Below are 15,697 nucleotides of genomic sequence, written 5' to 3'. Positions count from 1 at the left end.
TGATGAGAATGAATTTAGAAAGAATACCAAGAAGAATGTATCAAATGAAATTTGAGGAGAAGAGAGAGACCAAGTGGGAGACCTGAAAAGTTAGAGAGACTAGACCAGATAAGATCTACAGAAAATAAACAAACTGGGCTAGTGTTAATGAAGGAATGATTTGAAAGGATAGAAAGAAATGGAGAGATTTACTCCTCCTGACATGACAGCTTCTGACATCACAGTTATTGCTAACAAAGAGAAGAGGTATTGCTGTATTATCATCACATCAGAATCCTGATATCTATCTCATTGGAGTATGGGATACTTTGATGTTACTACATTATTAAGCTTATGTTATTACTAAGTTGCTGTCAACAGTTTTCTTTCAACTTAATCTGTTACTTGTGAAGACTCCAGTGTTGTCAGGATCCTGCATTTCATTCTTTTATGGCACTACCAGCTGCATCAGTCCATTCAGATCTTAGTGTTTCTTAGTCTTTTTTACTGCTATCCTGGCATCAGTTGCTTATATAATAGTAACATTTTTCTCTCATTCTGTTTAACTGTCCCACTATCTTAGATTAGCATACTCACACATTCTGAATGCTGAAAATATCAACTACCTTTCTAATATTTCATATTTATTATGATTCTGCACTGATGTCATCTCTTCATTCCCCTAATTTTTCTCAGAACTCTCATATCTTTGGTTTTTTTTAGTTTCATCAATTGTTTTATTTCTAACACAACTCTCAAATCCATACTTAAATGTTTTGTTTGTAATTGTTTGTACTTTTACTTATATAGTTATACTCCCTTATACTTATTTAGTTGAGACACTATTTTGAATAATGGCGGGAGCGGCAGTTAAAATAGCAAATGGTGTATCACCAAGTCTTCCCCCATTTATGGACACTCCATTTTGTGTGATATCATACGGGATTTTGTAGCATGCGGGACTTGTGGAATGTATATGTCCCAGCGATTGTATATGTGGCAGGTGAGAGAAGGGGGAATACGTATATGTGCAAAATGCAGGCAATGGGAGGAACTTGGTGAGTTAGCGATTACTATAACTGACCTCGTTGAGTCGGAGATGGGAGATTCTCCACGTAGAGAGATGAGTGGTATGATAGAGGGTGAGAGAAATATGAATAAAATAATGAGAGTGGGGAGTATGGAAAGGTTGAATGATTGTGAAGTATTCGGAGATGGTCCTGAATTGGGAGAATAAATGGCAAATAAGAGTGGCTGACTTGCAGAGAGAGAGATGAGCTGAAAGAGCAGGTGGAATGTCTAGTGAATGAGATGAGAAGTGTGAAAGATGAGATAAGGTGAATGGAAGAGACAAAAATCAAGGCAAATCAGAGTAGGAATGAGAGAGAGTTATGGGAATGATAGAAGAGGAGAGAATAGGAACAGTAGAAGAGAGGGAATGAGAGAGAGTTATGGGAATGATAGAAGAGGAGAGAATAGGAACAGTAGAAGAGAGGGAATGAGGGAGAGTTATGGGAATGGTAGAAGTGGAGAGAATAGAAACAGTAGAAGAGAGATAATGAGAGAGAGTTATGGGAATGATAAAAGAGGGAACAGGAACAGTAGAAGAGAGGGGATGAGAGAGTTATGAGAATGGGAGAAGATGAGAGAATAGGATAAATGTAAGAGAGGGAATGATAGAAGAGGAGAGAATAGGAACAGTGGAGGAGAGGAAATGAGAAGAATGCGAGGGAGCACTGGAACCAGAAATAGAGTGATGTCAGTAAGGCAGGAAAGTAGGGGAACATAGAGAGAAAGTGTTAGAGGAGAGAGAGAGTGAGGGATGCATGTGAGCAATCAAGGAACAGGGTGCTAAGAGATGTAATGTATGCGGACTCAATGAGACTGTGCAAGATGCGTGAAGAATTTGCCTGGAGGAACGATAGAAAGTGTGGCTATGGCAATTAAGATGGGTTAGAGGGTTTACGAGATGATTGTGGTGGTAGGACCAAATCCCTTGAGAGGTAATGTAAATTGGGCCGCGACAGATATGAGATTCTTGCTTGAAGTTGTGCGAAAGAAGACACAGAGAGGAAGGATAGTGTGTGTGTGTTGCCTAGGTATGATAGTGACGAGCTGAGCAGAAGAGCAGTGATATTGAATAACATAATAGCTAGAATATGTCAGAAGTGAGGATTGGAATATGTAGATGCTTGGAGGGAGTTTGAGGACAGAGAGGAATTGTATGTGAGAAACCACTTGCATTTGAATGAGGAAGGACGTAGGCATCTGGAGAGATTGCTGTTCTGAACGAGTTGGTGTGTTCCAGGTGGAACGGTAGTAGTGCTGCCCTCTTGTGGGAATGGGTATTTGGAAGAAGAGGGACGACATCAGGTAACTCTGAGCCCAGTGGAGTCTAGAGGGGATAATGCTGGGTATCGAAACAATGGCATTTTTATGCTTTAAACCAATGCCAGGAGTATCCGGAATTGGTGGCTCTAATAGCATCAGCCTGGCCAAAGATTATTGGGATCACTGAGATGTGGTTGACAGAAGAGGATATAATAACAGGAATAGAAGTAGCAGGATACAGCATTTTTCGGCAGGATAGGAAGGGAAAGTGTGGTGGTGGAGTACTGCTTATGATAAGTGATGACTTATGTCCTCTAAGAGTGGAGACTTTGGAAGGCAGTGACACTAATGATTTTGAAAGCATATGGTGTGAGGTAGAGGTGGGCAGAACAGGATATTTAGTGGGGTGTTGCTACACACCAAGGAGCACAGAGAGTGGGGACTAGGAGATGTTTAGACAGTTGAGCTTGGCAAGTGCAAGAAGAATGATTGTTGTGGAAGATTTTAAATACAGCAGTATAAATTGGGGAGAGGAAGATGCATCTAGCAATAAGGGAATGGAATTTCTAGAATTCTTGAGGGACAAATGTCTTAGACAACATATAATAGAGGGTTCAAGAGGTTCAAATTTGTTCATAGCATCAGAAGAGTTGATAATAACTGAGATGACATCTCTCCCACCAGTTGGAGAAAGTGACCATATGGTTTTGACTTGGAAGATGAATAGACATGCATGAGTATAAAAGCGGCAGGAACTTATGTGGAATTATAAGGCAGGTGATTATAACAGTCTTAGACATCAACCTGGGGAAGTTTCTTGGAGGGACAGGATATCATTAGTGCTTGGGAAATTGTGAAAGAATATTTGTTAGCAGCAATGGTAAGTTGTATACCACGAGTGAAGAAGAGGACACAATTTGGAGTAAAGTAGATGATAAACAATATTAAACAGGAACTGCATGCAAAAAAGAGGCTATGGAAGAGATATAAGGAGACAGGTGAAGAGCAGATGCAAGAAGAATATAAGACACAGGCCAGTAGAGTGACTAGTATGGTAAGGAAGGCAAAACTGGAATATGAGAAGAGATTGGCCCTAAGATGCAAAGAAAATCCTAGGGAAGTTTTTAGCTATGTGGCCAGTAGGAGGAGAAATGACTGTGGAAGAATGACATTTTGGGATAAAAATGGGAATGGAGTGACTGATGCAGAGGACATTGTGGAATTGTTCAATGAACACTTTATTTGAGTATTTCATCCTGGAGGAGTAAATTTTAATACTAGAATGATAGGGCAGGTTTGAGGTTTAGAGGTGCAGGAAGAGAGTGTATTCCAGATGCTGAGTACTCTGGATGTCAGTAAAGCTGTGGGACTGGATGGTATTTCACCACGAGTTTTGCGAGAACGTGCTAAAGAACTGACAACTCCTTTGACCTGGCTTTTCAATTTATTTATTTATTTATTCGTATGGACTTTCCTCCCTTTTTCTCCCCTGTCACTATTGGGACGAGTTGAATCCCCTCATGGGGGGTTAAGTATTTATGGCTGTAGATCCGTGTGTGTTCATGAGACCGGTTTGCCTGCTTGTGGGATGACAAATGCCAGATAAACTGGCAGAAAATATCCTACTGCCCGTTCCCAAGACCGGCTAACTTGGCTATGGCTGAGGAAGATCCTCAGATTCCTCACTTCTTTGACGGGAATCGAACCTGGGACACTCCTTCCCCAGTCATACGGTTATTAAGCGCACAGCCAATAGGCTAACCGCGCGAACAGGCTTTTCAATGAAAGTCTGGCTATGGGAAAAGGTGCCCAAGGAATGGAAGGAAGGTAAGATAGTGCCATTGCATAAGGGCGGTAGCAGACTGGAAGTGTCTAATTATAGGCCAGTTTGTGTGTCATCCGTAGTTGTTAAAATATTGGAGAAATTAGTGAGGGACCGTATACAGCATTGGGCAGATGAGGGTAATGTTATCTGAGTATCAACCTGGATTTGTGAAGGGGTGCTCTTGTTTTAGTAATATGCTAGCCTTTTATAATAAAGTTACAAGAGCAGTAGATGAGGGAAAGGCATATACTGCCATTTTCTTGGATTTAGCGAAGGCATTTGACAGGGTGCCACATGATGAAATGATATTTAAGTTGCAGCACATGGGTTTGGATGTCAGGTTGGTCAACTGGATTCAGGATTGGCTATCCGATAGGTATCAGACAGTTCTGTATGATGGGGCCGTTTCAAGGAGGCAGAGGGTTACAAGTGGGGTCCCAAAAGGCTCAGTTCTGGGACCAGTATATTGTTTAACCTTTATATCAATGACATTGTCAGTGGATTGCAAGGGGATATTCAGTTGTTTGCAGACTGGGAAGGGTTACTAGTAATAGCGCAGATGTGGTAGCCCTGCAAGAGGATTTGAATAAGCCAAACAGATGGACAAATGAATTGGGTTTTCGATTTAATGCAGCAAAATGTAAGGTCTTGAGGTTTGGGACGCTGCATACTCTATTGGAGGAGCTATACTGGTGGAAGTAGGGGAGACAAGAGATATGGAGTTGATGATTGATAGAAACCTGACATTTAGAGGACATATTGCAAAGGTGGTGAAGGTAACACAGAGGATTGCTGCAATAATGAGAAGGATGCTGACCTGCAGAGATAAAAGAGTTATCATTCCATTGTATAAGACTCTGAACAGACCACATTTAGACTATTCTTCTCAGATTTGGTCCCCAGGATTTGAAGGGGATAAATTAACTGTACAAAGGCAGATGACAAAGATGGTTTCAGGACTGTACAATGTCATCTGCCTTTTACCCTTTCCACAGTTAATTTATCCCCTTCAAATCCTGGGGACCAAATCTGAGAACAATAGTCTAAGTGTGGTCTGATCAGAGTCTTATACAACGGAATGATAGCTCTTTTATCTCTGCTGATCAGGGTTTGGATGTCAACTTGGGGAATGGGGATCGGCTGAGGGAATGTGGGCTGCAGAGTTTGGTGGAGAGAAGGAGAGTTCAAATGACTGAGACTTTTAAACTGTTGAGAGGTGGTTACAGGGTTGACACTGGGAAGTTCTTTCACTTGGTTGAACACCAGGAAGGACTGATGACAAGGGACCATTCCTGGAAGTTACGAACGGAAACTGTGAACAAGAGGGTGAAGAGTGATTTCTTTGGATGGAAGATGGTTGACTCATTGAATGCATTGCCTGATAGAGTGGTGAGAGCGAGAACAGTCAATGAGTTTAAGGAGTGGTATGATAGACTGTGTTTCCTAGGAGGGACCTCCCACGATGAGGCTTGATAGTGTTACGTCATTATTTTCTGTTATTTTATCTATTAATATCACTCTAGTGCCTTCATAGGTTATCTATAAACTAGTTCTCTGGGGGCCGTTCCCCTTTTCGGACTCTGACAAAATTTGTTTGATTTGCTGCGCCAGCCAGTGCCTATGGACAGAAATTTCTTGTCCTAGGGAAGTTTCCTAGAAATTAAGTGTCACCAAAATTTGTAAAGTAAATTAGGAAGCTATAGATATCTTAACTTTGCAGTCATGGCCTTCTTCTTCTTCTTCTTCTTCTACGCGTTATTCCCGCTTCCCATGCAGGGTCCGCGTGTTACTTTAGATGCGACTTCTTGTTAGTACTACTCCCAACCAATCCGTCGCCTGGTCTGCCGCTGGGGGGGGAATATATTTTTGACTATAGAGGCGTATGTTCACGGGGCTGGTTTGCCTGTTTGTGGGATGAAAAACGCCAGATAAACTGGCGGAAAAATCCCTACTGACCGCGCTCAAGACCGGCTAACTTGGCTATGCCTGAGGAAGATCCTCAAATTCCTCACGTCTACAATGGGAATCGAACCTGGGACACTCCTTCCCCAGGCATATGGTTGCGAAGCGCAAAGCCACTAGGCTAACCGCGCGGTTTTGCAGTCATGGCCTATTAACTCTAAAACTGTTTGTATATTCCCCTTACACATAGGTCCGAAGTTTAATGATTGGTGAAGTCAGTCTCATGCTTAGATCTCACACAGGCTTGCATAGGAAAACATTTTATTATATGGCTTAAAGATTACAATAAATTAGATACTATACGAGGTTAGCATTCTACCTCTGGTAAAGCAATACTAAAAGGAATGATATAAATCACATGCAGGGCCGGTTCGAGAGTATCTGATGCCCCTAGTCAAAGAAAATTTAGGTGCCCCTATACATTGTCTCTTTAAGTCTTCTTATTATCTCTATAAGACTTCAGGCCCCTCCCCAAAGTCTTAGCGCCCTAGGTGATTGCGAAGTTCCCCTAATGATAAAACCGGCCCTGGTCACATGCACAACATTCACACTTTAGACATACAACTCACTATTATACACAATTCGTCTACTAAATAATAAGCATATTATTCACATACAATTTGGTATGCATATGGTACATGACATTATTCTAGTTCTGAACTTATGAATTATTAACTAACAATCCCTTTACAATAATTTTGGAACCATACAGTACTTGGGTTCTCAGACTACTAGTCTATTAAGGTTAGAGAGTCCCTGAACATGTATTATCTTTAAAGTTCTTCTTTCAGCCAGGTTTTTATTTTTTATTTTCACTAAATCTTATCATTATAAAGCAAGAAAATCACATTACTTTACCACTCTGCAGTGTTGACTTTGAGACCCTTTCGTCCATCCTTTGTTGTGGGATATCACCGCTGCTGCAAACTGCTACCATGTGGAGGTCACGTACTCGTTTCGAAATGGCCACTCTTTCTTGCTGGACATTCGCTTATCACATTGGTCGCTATTGCTTAGCTCGACCTTCTTCAAAGGGGATCCTTTTTCTGTCTTTCATCGGCACAGTTTCACCGATGGCCCGCGTTGGGATCTGCCGTTGTCTTGTGCATAGCCTTGCCAGACTTGCATTAGTCAGCCACGGGAGAGTTGATACTGGTCATCGCCGTTCGCATCGCTGGTCAGCACAAGGGAAACCAGAACAGGAAAAGAAAAAACGGGGGCATACCTGGCATGCATAACTCTATTTATCCCCCTTTTTAGCGCCCTCTTTCCATGCTGGAATCTTATTTGCCGGAGCCTCCTTATTCGTACCAACAAGGTGATGTCACTCCACCGCCTTACGGTGTCTGCTCCTTTCAGGGAACACGTGCCCCGTTCGCCTTCTACGAATGCTCTAGCTTCGGGCGTTACGTCACCGATGATGGTTAGCCCACAACCTTTGAACTTTTGTTGGTAGTATATTTACTTTCTTGCATAGGACATAGTTTTAATACTAATGTTTAAAATGTTATACACAATCCAAACATATTATTTTAATAACATCGTTCAGATAACAGATTCAAATCTCAGACTTATTATCTTGTTTTCTATGGTACCCTTTGTATGTTAAACATGACATGTTTTCTGATAAAATGAGTTTGATTGCTAGGAGCACAAGTACATTCTTATTCAGTGTTGTGCATCCTGTTAAATCTTGTACGAGTGACTCTTTTGTTGAAAGAGCCCCCCCATTCAAGATCTAACAAAGGCTCCCCCTTCCTTTAAAAAATTTCTCCCCAAGAAAATTTTCTCTTTTAGTTTTCTTTCTTTTCTCTGGAGGTGACCCTTCCAACCTATTTGTTTTAAATCAAACCTTCACCTGGGTCAGGATGCACTCTCTGAGCCCTCAGTAGTTACTTGACTGACGTAAAAGGTTTTGTTTTGCTCATCCTGTTTTCTCTGAGATGTGCACGTGCTACTAACGTGTTCATCTCATGCTGCTTCTTTGCAGGTATTGTTCAGTCTCTCACCTGTGATTTGTTTACTATCCATCTCCTCGACTTCAATAATCTCTTTTGTATTCGGTTCTTCATTCTCCTGTGGTGAGGCAGTCACTAGATTTTGACTTAGAGTCAGACATGTGATTTTCCCTCCCTTTTGTCAATTCAACATTCTCTATGTACTGAGATTTGTTGTGCTAAGGGGTGTCTCCCTTTCCCTGATCTTTAGAGTTCTGATTAACTTCAGTAAAATTCTTTCTTCGAAGGAATTGAATCTCCTTTCTGGGATAGTTACACGAGAATCCATTCTTTCTCAGGAATTCCTCCCCCAGAATCAATCCTATGTGTGAGAGAGTGAGTTCTTAGGTAGAACCAAGAAGTTATGCCACGCATATAAGCTAAACTCTGGCAGTCCCACTCAGTCTTACTAACTTAGTGGCATGAGTTGGGAAGGGGGATATTCCTAAAATCCTAATTGATTTCTTCAACCGCTTAATTCTACCATTTACATAGGGCCCCAGTTCCTTGATATGCCTTTCAGATATTATAGAGGCTTGGGATCCAGTGTCAATGAGTGCTTTGAAATCCTTTCCGGAGATTTTTCCTTTTACTACCATTCCTGAGAAACATACATTGCCCTGTTTCCCCCTTTTATTGGATAATCTAGCACAAGTGTGTGATGTTGTCTCTGGTTGATACCTTGTTCTCAAGCTTTCCAGTGCAACAAAACAGTCACGGGCGATGTGCCCTAATTTTCTACAATTATAGCACCTAGGAATTTCTCACCGGTGACCTCTTCTACCTTCTCCGTCCAAGGACAAAGGAGAGTCCATTCTATAATTGGCAGACATTTCTTGCAACTTCTTCATCACAGAATCCATCCTCTCTAACATTAGTAGTTGTAGCCTTTCGACTTCCTTATTAACAATACTTGTTATTCTGTCTTCCTGCAAGGAGGGGGACTTTTGATTCCTGGGTGGACCAAATGTTAACTGACTGATTATGGAATCGAGATGCTCTATGAATGGTTGTTGTAACTTCTCCACCTCCTGCCTGACTATGGAGCGAACTTCGTTAAGGTCGCAAGCACCAACTGCAACACTATAAACTGACTCAGTTTTATTTTCTTCATTACTTCTCTGCACCTTCTGTTGTTTCTCTTTCTTCTCTATTCCCTCCCTCACAGGATTAGGATTCCTATCAACATCTCTACTTTCTTTGATGACATTAATAGGTCTCACAGTAGCTGTGGGACAAATGTCCCCAAGCAGCTGTTCTCTTTCTAGTGCAGCATCATAACATCCCCTCAAACTGGTTATTCCTTTTCCAAATGCTGTCTCCCTTAGTTCTTGTCTTAAGCCAACTCGAAAATGCCTGAAACACAGCCCAATCCAGATGGCGTTTCTCCTCATTGGGCACACTCAATGTATTAGCAAAGGTGAGTGAGAGACGCTTTCCTTTTCTTTTTCGACCATTCTTTGGAGTTTCCAGAGGTTAGGCACTACGTTTTTTGCCTTGGAAAACTGGGAAATGAGGATTTCCCTAAACCTCTGGTAGTTCAAAGTTTCTTTTAAGAGCGGCGAGGAATAAAAGAAGCTTTTTGCTCTTCCAACCAACTTACTGCGAAGCAGTATAAGCACCTGGAAGTCACTCCATCGCCCCATCCTCCTAAGCTTCTCTACATAGTCAAAGAAAGCTCTCACATCATCTATGTCTTCTCCTGAGAACTGAGGAAAAATTTGTTGGGGGTTTATACTTTTGAAAAACTCTGGATCACTTAACTCAGAGCTCGTTGGAAGAGACATACTTACACTTTTAGCTTACACTGTTATACTAAGGTCAAATTTCAAAGTTTCCCTTTCCAAAATTTCCTGGATTCTTCGCACGAGACTGAAACCAACTCACTGTATTTGATTTAATTCCTCTCTTTTATTGATCAAATACATCCTGTTGGCTGCGCCATTGTTACGTCATTACTTTCTGTTATTTTAAAACTCTGACAAAATTTGTTTGATTTGCTGCGCCTGTCCTTAGGCTAGAGCCTAAGGACAGAAATTTCTTGTCCTAGGGAAGTTTCCCAGAAATTAAGTGTCACCAAAATTTGTAAAGTAAATTAGGAAGCTATAGATATCTTAACTTTGCAGTCATGGCCTATTAACTCTAAAACTGTTTGTATATACCCCTTACACATAGGTCCGAAGTTTAATGGTGTTGGTGAAGTCAGTCTCATGCTTAGATCACATACAAGCTTGCATAGGAAAACATTTTATTATATGGCTTAAAGGTTACAATAAATTAGATACTATACAAGGTTAGCATTCTACCTCTGGTAAAGCAATACCAAAAGGAAAGATCTAAATCACACTTTAGGTATACAATTCACTATTATACACAATTCATCTACTAAATAATAAGCATTGTTATATCTTGGTGACTTGGCATTATTGGCGTCTTATCTCTTATTTGTCCTATCTTAAACTTTATCTTTTGTTATCATTAAATTTTAGTACTTTACTTATTATTAGTTAATTCGCTTGCTGAAAATTTATATTATTTAATGACTGCGCCAGCCGGCAACTAAATTCTGATACACTAATCAAGATTACTTAGAAAGAAAATGCAGGGATCATGAAGTATGCAGTCTTGGTCCCATTTCTTATATTATTAGTGGATTCCCTTTTATGCACGGTTCGTAATTTTCCAAGCGGTAATTCAATCCACAGAAAACATGACAAGCTCATTTGATTACACATAAAGAAATATGTTTATTTTAGCACAAAACATAATGATACAAGTTAGTTAATCCTTAAATTAAAAGAGTCTGGGTTCCCTCCCTTTTCTTAATTTAACACATCCAAAATTTCTACGCTGTAATCCTCTATACCGACACAAATTCCTTCACTTATATATATATAACTATCCTCAGACTCTGACAACATATACTAAATAGCCAATCTACTATCACACATGCTAATTACATATATATACAAGTCAATTCAGTAACTCTGACATAGATTTCTTGAGGCAATGCTCCTTCTTATATTTTAGACTTAATCCTCCCCCAAAATTTTAGTTAACATTCAGTTAGGTTTTAATAGTATAACATTATTATTCTTTAGACATAAACAGTTCATAGCCTCGGTCTCCTACTTGGCTCAAGCCTAAAATGCCTTTTCCTTAAATATAGACAAAATGTCCGAACTGCAGACAGTTCTTGTAACACTTCACGGAAATGGGCTGTGTTCTTAAAGATCAGTTCTCATTACTCCACGGTTACTCCGATATTAATATGAAAAGATTTCTGCTTACCATTCTTGCTTTATCTGGATATTCTGATCTCTTTACTGTACTTTCTTGAATGGCGACTTCACTATTCCTTTGTTCCACACGAAACGAAACACTCTTACACTGAATTATACACTGACGTTAACTCATCAGTGGCCCTTTCTTCTTAGGAATCTGGACGCACTATAGCTGCAGCTTTGATCCACGTAGCACACATAGCAAGGGAAGACTCTCGCTACGCATGGTGGCAAGCTTTTCACAACTATACAGCTTTCCACGCAGGAAAAACCAGGTACCGACGAAACGAGAAGAAAAGAGGACGATTCAAATCCCCGCTGAAACCAATATACTATAAAACAGCGCCCTCACTCGGTAGTGTCGTCATACGTACGGCGGCTGCCGATTGGATACCGTGGCCACTAACTATCTTTGACATGGCCTAAAACTATTATTAGCTTGTACACATCTTTTTAGAATTTATACATGACTTTCTACCTTAATTAACTTAACAAACCTCCTATATTTAGTTTATGGAATACTTTAAGACTGCTTAGAATTTACAAATCTAAATATATACATGTTCTTGGGTCATTAATGAGCACTCTTTCTATTTGGAGGCATAAGTATGTCCTTATCCACTCCCTCTGAGGCAATCTTATGTTGGGTTGGACAAGGGGATGACTCATCATTCACATACAATTTGGTATGTGAATGATGAGTCAACAAAATGTACTGCCAACAAAAGTCCAACCTTTGGACTTTTGTTGGCAGTACATTTACTTTCTTGCATAGGACATAGTTTTAATACTAATGTTTAAAATATTATACACAATCCAAACATATTATTTTAATATCTTTCAGATAACAGATTCAAATCTCTGCTTGTTCTTTTGTCTGTTTCTATATTTAATTTGCCATCTTCACTCAAATTTGGGCCTATTTGAATAGTTGAAATGTTTTATTTGTTTTAGAAATTTTTTATTCAGGATGCAGCTAATTTTTTTCAGTGTTCCTATTTTCATAGTCATATTTTTTATCATATTTCATATCAGATTTGTTGCAATAGTTATTTCATTTAGTTAAGGAATTCGGCAGCACTGTTTCTGAATTATAATTGTAGCATTCTGAACAGCTTTTCTCTTGTGCTTTATCCTAACCTTATGCTTTTCCAAGATCTAAAACTGAAATACAGACCCTGTTGTATTCTTATGATTACTTAACTGTTTGTCTTAAAAGGAAAAGAAATCCTGACAATGAATATTTGGCCTAAATTCAGTTGGTTTTTCTCGAGATTTTGTTTCCACAATTTTACTTTGCCTCTTCTCAGGTTTGTTTGCATAATTCTCACCTGCATTTTTATTTCCTTTTTATATAAATGAGTATTATGAGAATTCTACTGCAAGCATTTCGATTTTGACCTTCTGAATTATGCAGTCTGGCTGTTGCAATATCTGATTGCATTCCTCTTTAACATTTTCTGTCACCATTCTGTCACTTCTGATTTCATTCTGCTGACATGGCTGACCAAGTGGTTAGTATATATCTCTCTCTATCCAGTAGTTTGTGAGTTCAAATACTGTGGACGTTTGTGATTGTCCATAGTATTTGAATTTCATCCCCCTGGTGTGTGACCACTTCTCTGCTCTACATGTTGGAGACTTGAGATGATTTAAAATAAGTTCCATGTTTAGTCTGTAGAGCATGGTTTCCAGATTTTAAAAAATTTACAAAAAAATTCATAAAATTAATAAAAAAAGGGGGGGGGGATCATTTGCTCACCCACAGTACTAATAATGTTCTGTAGGTTTACAACCTTTCTTGGGTGGGAATCACATTAAAAAATATAAATAAATAGAATCATGCAGCTCCAAACATCTAAAATATCATTATCTTCATATTTTATGTCACCTTTTATCATCTCTGATTCCTTTTATAGTACTCTTTCCTCAAATTTTGAGATTTTTCAATAGCCTCGAGAATATTTTCCCACTTTCCTATATTTATTTTATATGTTCTTACCATTCTTTTAGTGACTTTGATATACTTTCCTCTTTTCCATGAATGCATCTTCACCTTGATGAATCCATCATGGAATTCTAATTTTTTCTGTTTCAATAAGGAAATACCATGAGTAGGCATATTTAAATAAATTATAATACTGGAATAAACGCACACAAATAATTTTTTTATGAGTATCATTTTCTCCTAAGTATAAGGCATCTTGTGCGGGGGGGGGGAGTCCACCCCGGGTGGCACTTTGAATCTTTTTGAACTTTTGCAGTTAATTCCAAAATACAGTCTCTCGAGAACTCAGTTCTAAATATTGTAATAATACTGCGAATTTTCCTCACAATTGTTGTACTTGTTGCTAGTTGTGTGAGGAGTTTTTCGAAATGAAATTTGATTAAGAATTACCTACATTACTACGAAATACACTTCGCCAATGTCATCGACGATTTTGTTAACAGCAAAACAAGAAAAATAACATTTTAGGATGTTGAAATTAAATTTTTACTTCAAAAATAAACATAGTGTTTTAATTTATTTCCCTATACGTCAATTTGATTTTTTGTAGTATTTTTGGTGTGTATTGAGAGGAGCTGCAAACTCAGGGACCACCCCGGGCAGCAACAACTCTAGCTACGCCACTAAAATAATTGTTTTAATTTTTCAACGTTTAGATCTTCCTATTAAGGTCATCATCTGGAGTATACACATACATACATACACACACACACACACACACACACACACACATATATATATATATATATATATATATATATACAGAGAGACAAGCTAAATTACATTTCGCATAGTATACTGAAGAGACAATGATTTGATCAACGGTTATTCTACTGGCCTGACCTCTAGTCAAAATAAAATAAAATTACAATAAATAAATAAATGAAATAAAACTAATTACCTATATCAAAGCTATATTCTATTTAAGACATCAGAGAAACATTCTTTCATATAGATAGTTTTGTTACAGTAAAAATGATGTCCTAATTTAACATGATAATTATTATATTAGATTTAGGATCCTTTGATTATCTATGGATCTATTTATAGTTAACTTTTAGGGAGAAAGGTTTTTTTGGGATTTTTAGACCATCATTATTGTTAACATGAGGGTGGCTGATAAGAATCTCACAGGCTTCCTTAAATTTACATTCATACCATGTTTTGGTGTGAATAATATGTAAACAATAGGTGCTTTTCCAGTCAATTCTATGTAAAGTGTTCAGGGCATGATCAGAAAGGCGAGCTTCACCATAGTTATTATATTTAATGTGTCATTTATGTTCCTTTTGTCTGATAGGAATTGTGCATCCTGTTTCCCCTATATAGGGTAGATTAAAGGTGCAATAAATATGGTATACTCCAGGGTGGACCAGCAGAGGGAGTGGGTCTTTGGATGAGTTGAGTAAGCTCTTTAATTTTGCAGGAGGTTTAAAAGTGGCTTTAAGGTTGTATTTCTGTAGTATTCTGTTTATTTTATCTGATGTCCCTTTAATGTATGGAATGGTTACAGTTTTATTGTGGTCTTGTTTATTTTTGTTTTTTAGTGAGGTCTTGTACAGAATTTTATTGAATGTATTTTGGCTGTAACCATTTTTAGGAAGGTATTGCCGATAATATTTAATTCATCTTTAAGTGCTTGTTAATTGGAGCAAATCTTCAAAGCCCTGTTTTTAAGTGTATTAATGACCCCTAGTTTTTGTGTTGGATGGCGGTAGGAGTTTTTGTGTATATATTTACCACTTTCGGTTTCTGGTAAACAGTGAAAGAAAAACTGCCACAAGGAAGATGTGTGTGACAAGTGTATCCAGAAACGGAAGTGTATTCTGCTTTTCAATCTCAGTTGTGAATTGTATGCATTTGTGTTATTTGTTTAGGTGACTGAGAAAAGTGTCTAATGTCTGGCAGCCATGGGGCCAGATACCGAAAACATTGGCAACATATTTAAGCCAGACTTTGGGTTTTAAAGGAGAGGAATCCAGAGCACATTGCTCAAAATGTTCCATTTGAAAATTAGCAATGGGGGGGGGGGGTAATGGTGAGCCCATGACTGTGCCTTCTTTTTGTAGGTAGAAAGTATTTTGCTACACAAAATAGCTTGAACATAGCACATATGCACAAAGAGCGCTGTGATAGCAGGAAGAAATTTGTCCTGTACTAGAAGGATTGTGTCATTGATTGGAACATTTGTGAAGAAGGCAGAGATATCAAAGCTGACTAATAAATCATCCTTTTCTAATGTCTTTGATTTTCTTTACAAAGTGCTGTGTGTTTTTAATATAGGAAGGGGAATGACCTACCATCTCCTTGA

At 38.7% G+C, this 15,697-nt stretch overlaps 1 protein-coding gene across 1 annotated transcript in view; it reads left to right on the top strand.

Moving 5' to 3' along the window:
- Positions 1-15,697, top strand: part of Megf8 (multiple EGF like domains 8) — a 752,012-nt gene that overhangs the window by 589,652 nt on the left and 146,663 nt on the right. Inside the window, exon 31 of the mRNA XM_090404705.1 lies at positions 15,198-15,207. Coding sequence (XP_090260831.1) covers positions 15,198-15,207 — 10 coding nt within the window. The remainder of the gene's footprint in view (positions 1-15,197; positions 15,208-15,697) is intronic.

The sequence above is a fragment of the Typopeltis vanoorti genome, chromosome 1 (genome assembly GCF_054136105.1).
Source record: "Typopeltis vanoorti isolate ZY-2024b chromosome 1, IOZ_Tvanoo_1.0, whole genome shotgun sequence".
In the NCBI taxonomy this organism is placed as follows: domain Eukaryota; kingdom Metazoa; phylum Arthropoda; class Arachnida; order Uropygi; family Thelyphonidae; genus Typopeltis; species Typopeltis vanoorti.
Note: the sequence above shows the minus strand (reverse complement) of the source record. Positions and strands in the feature narration are given on the sequence as shown.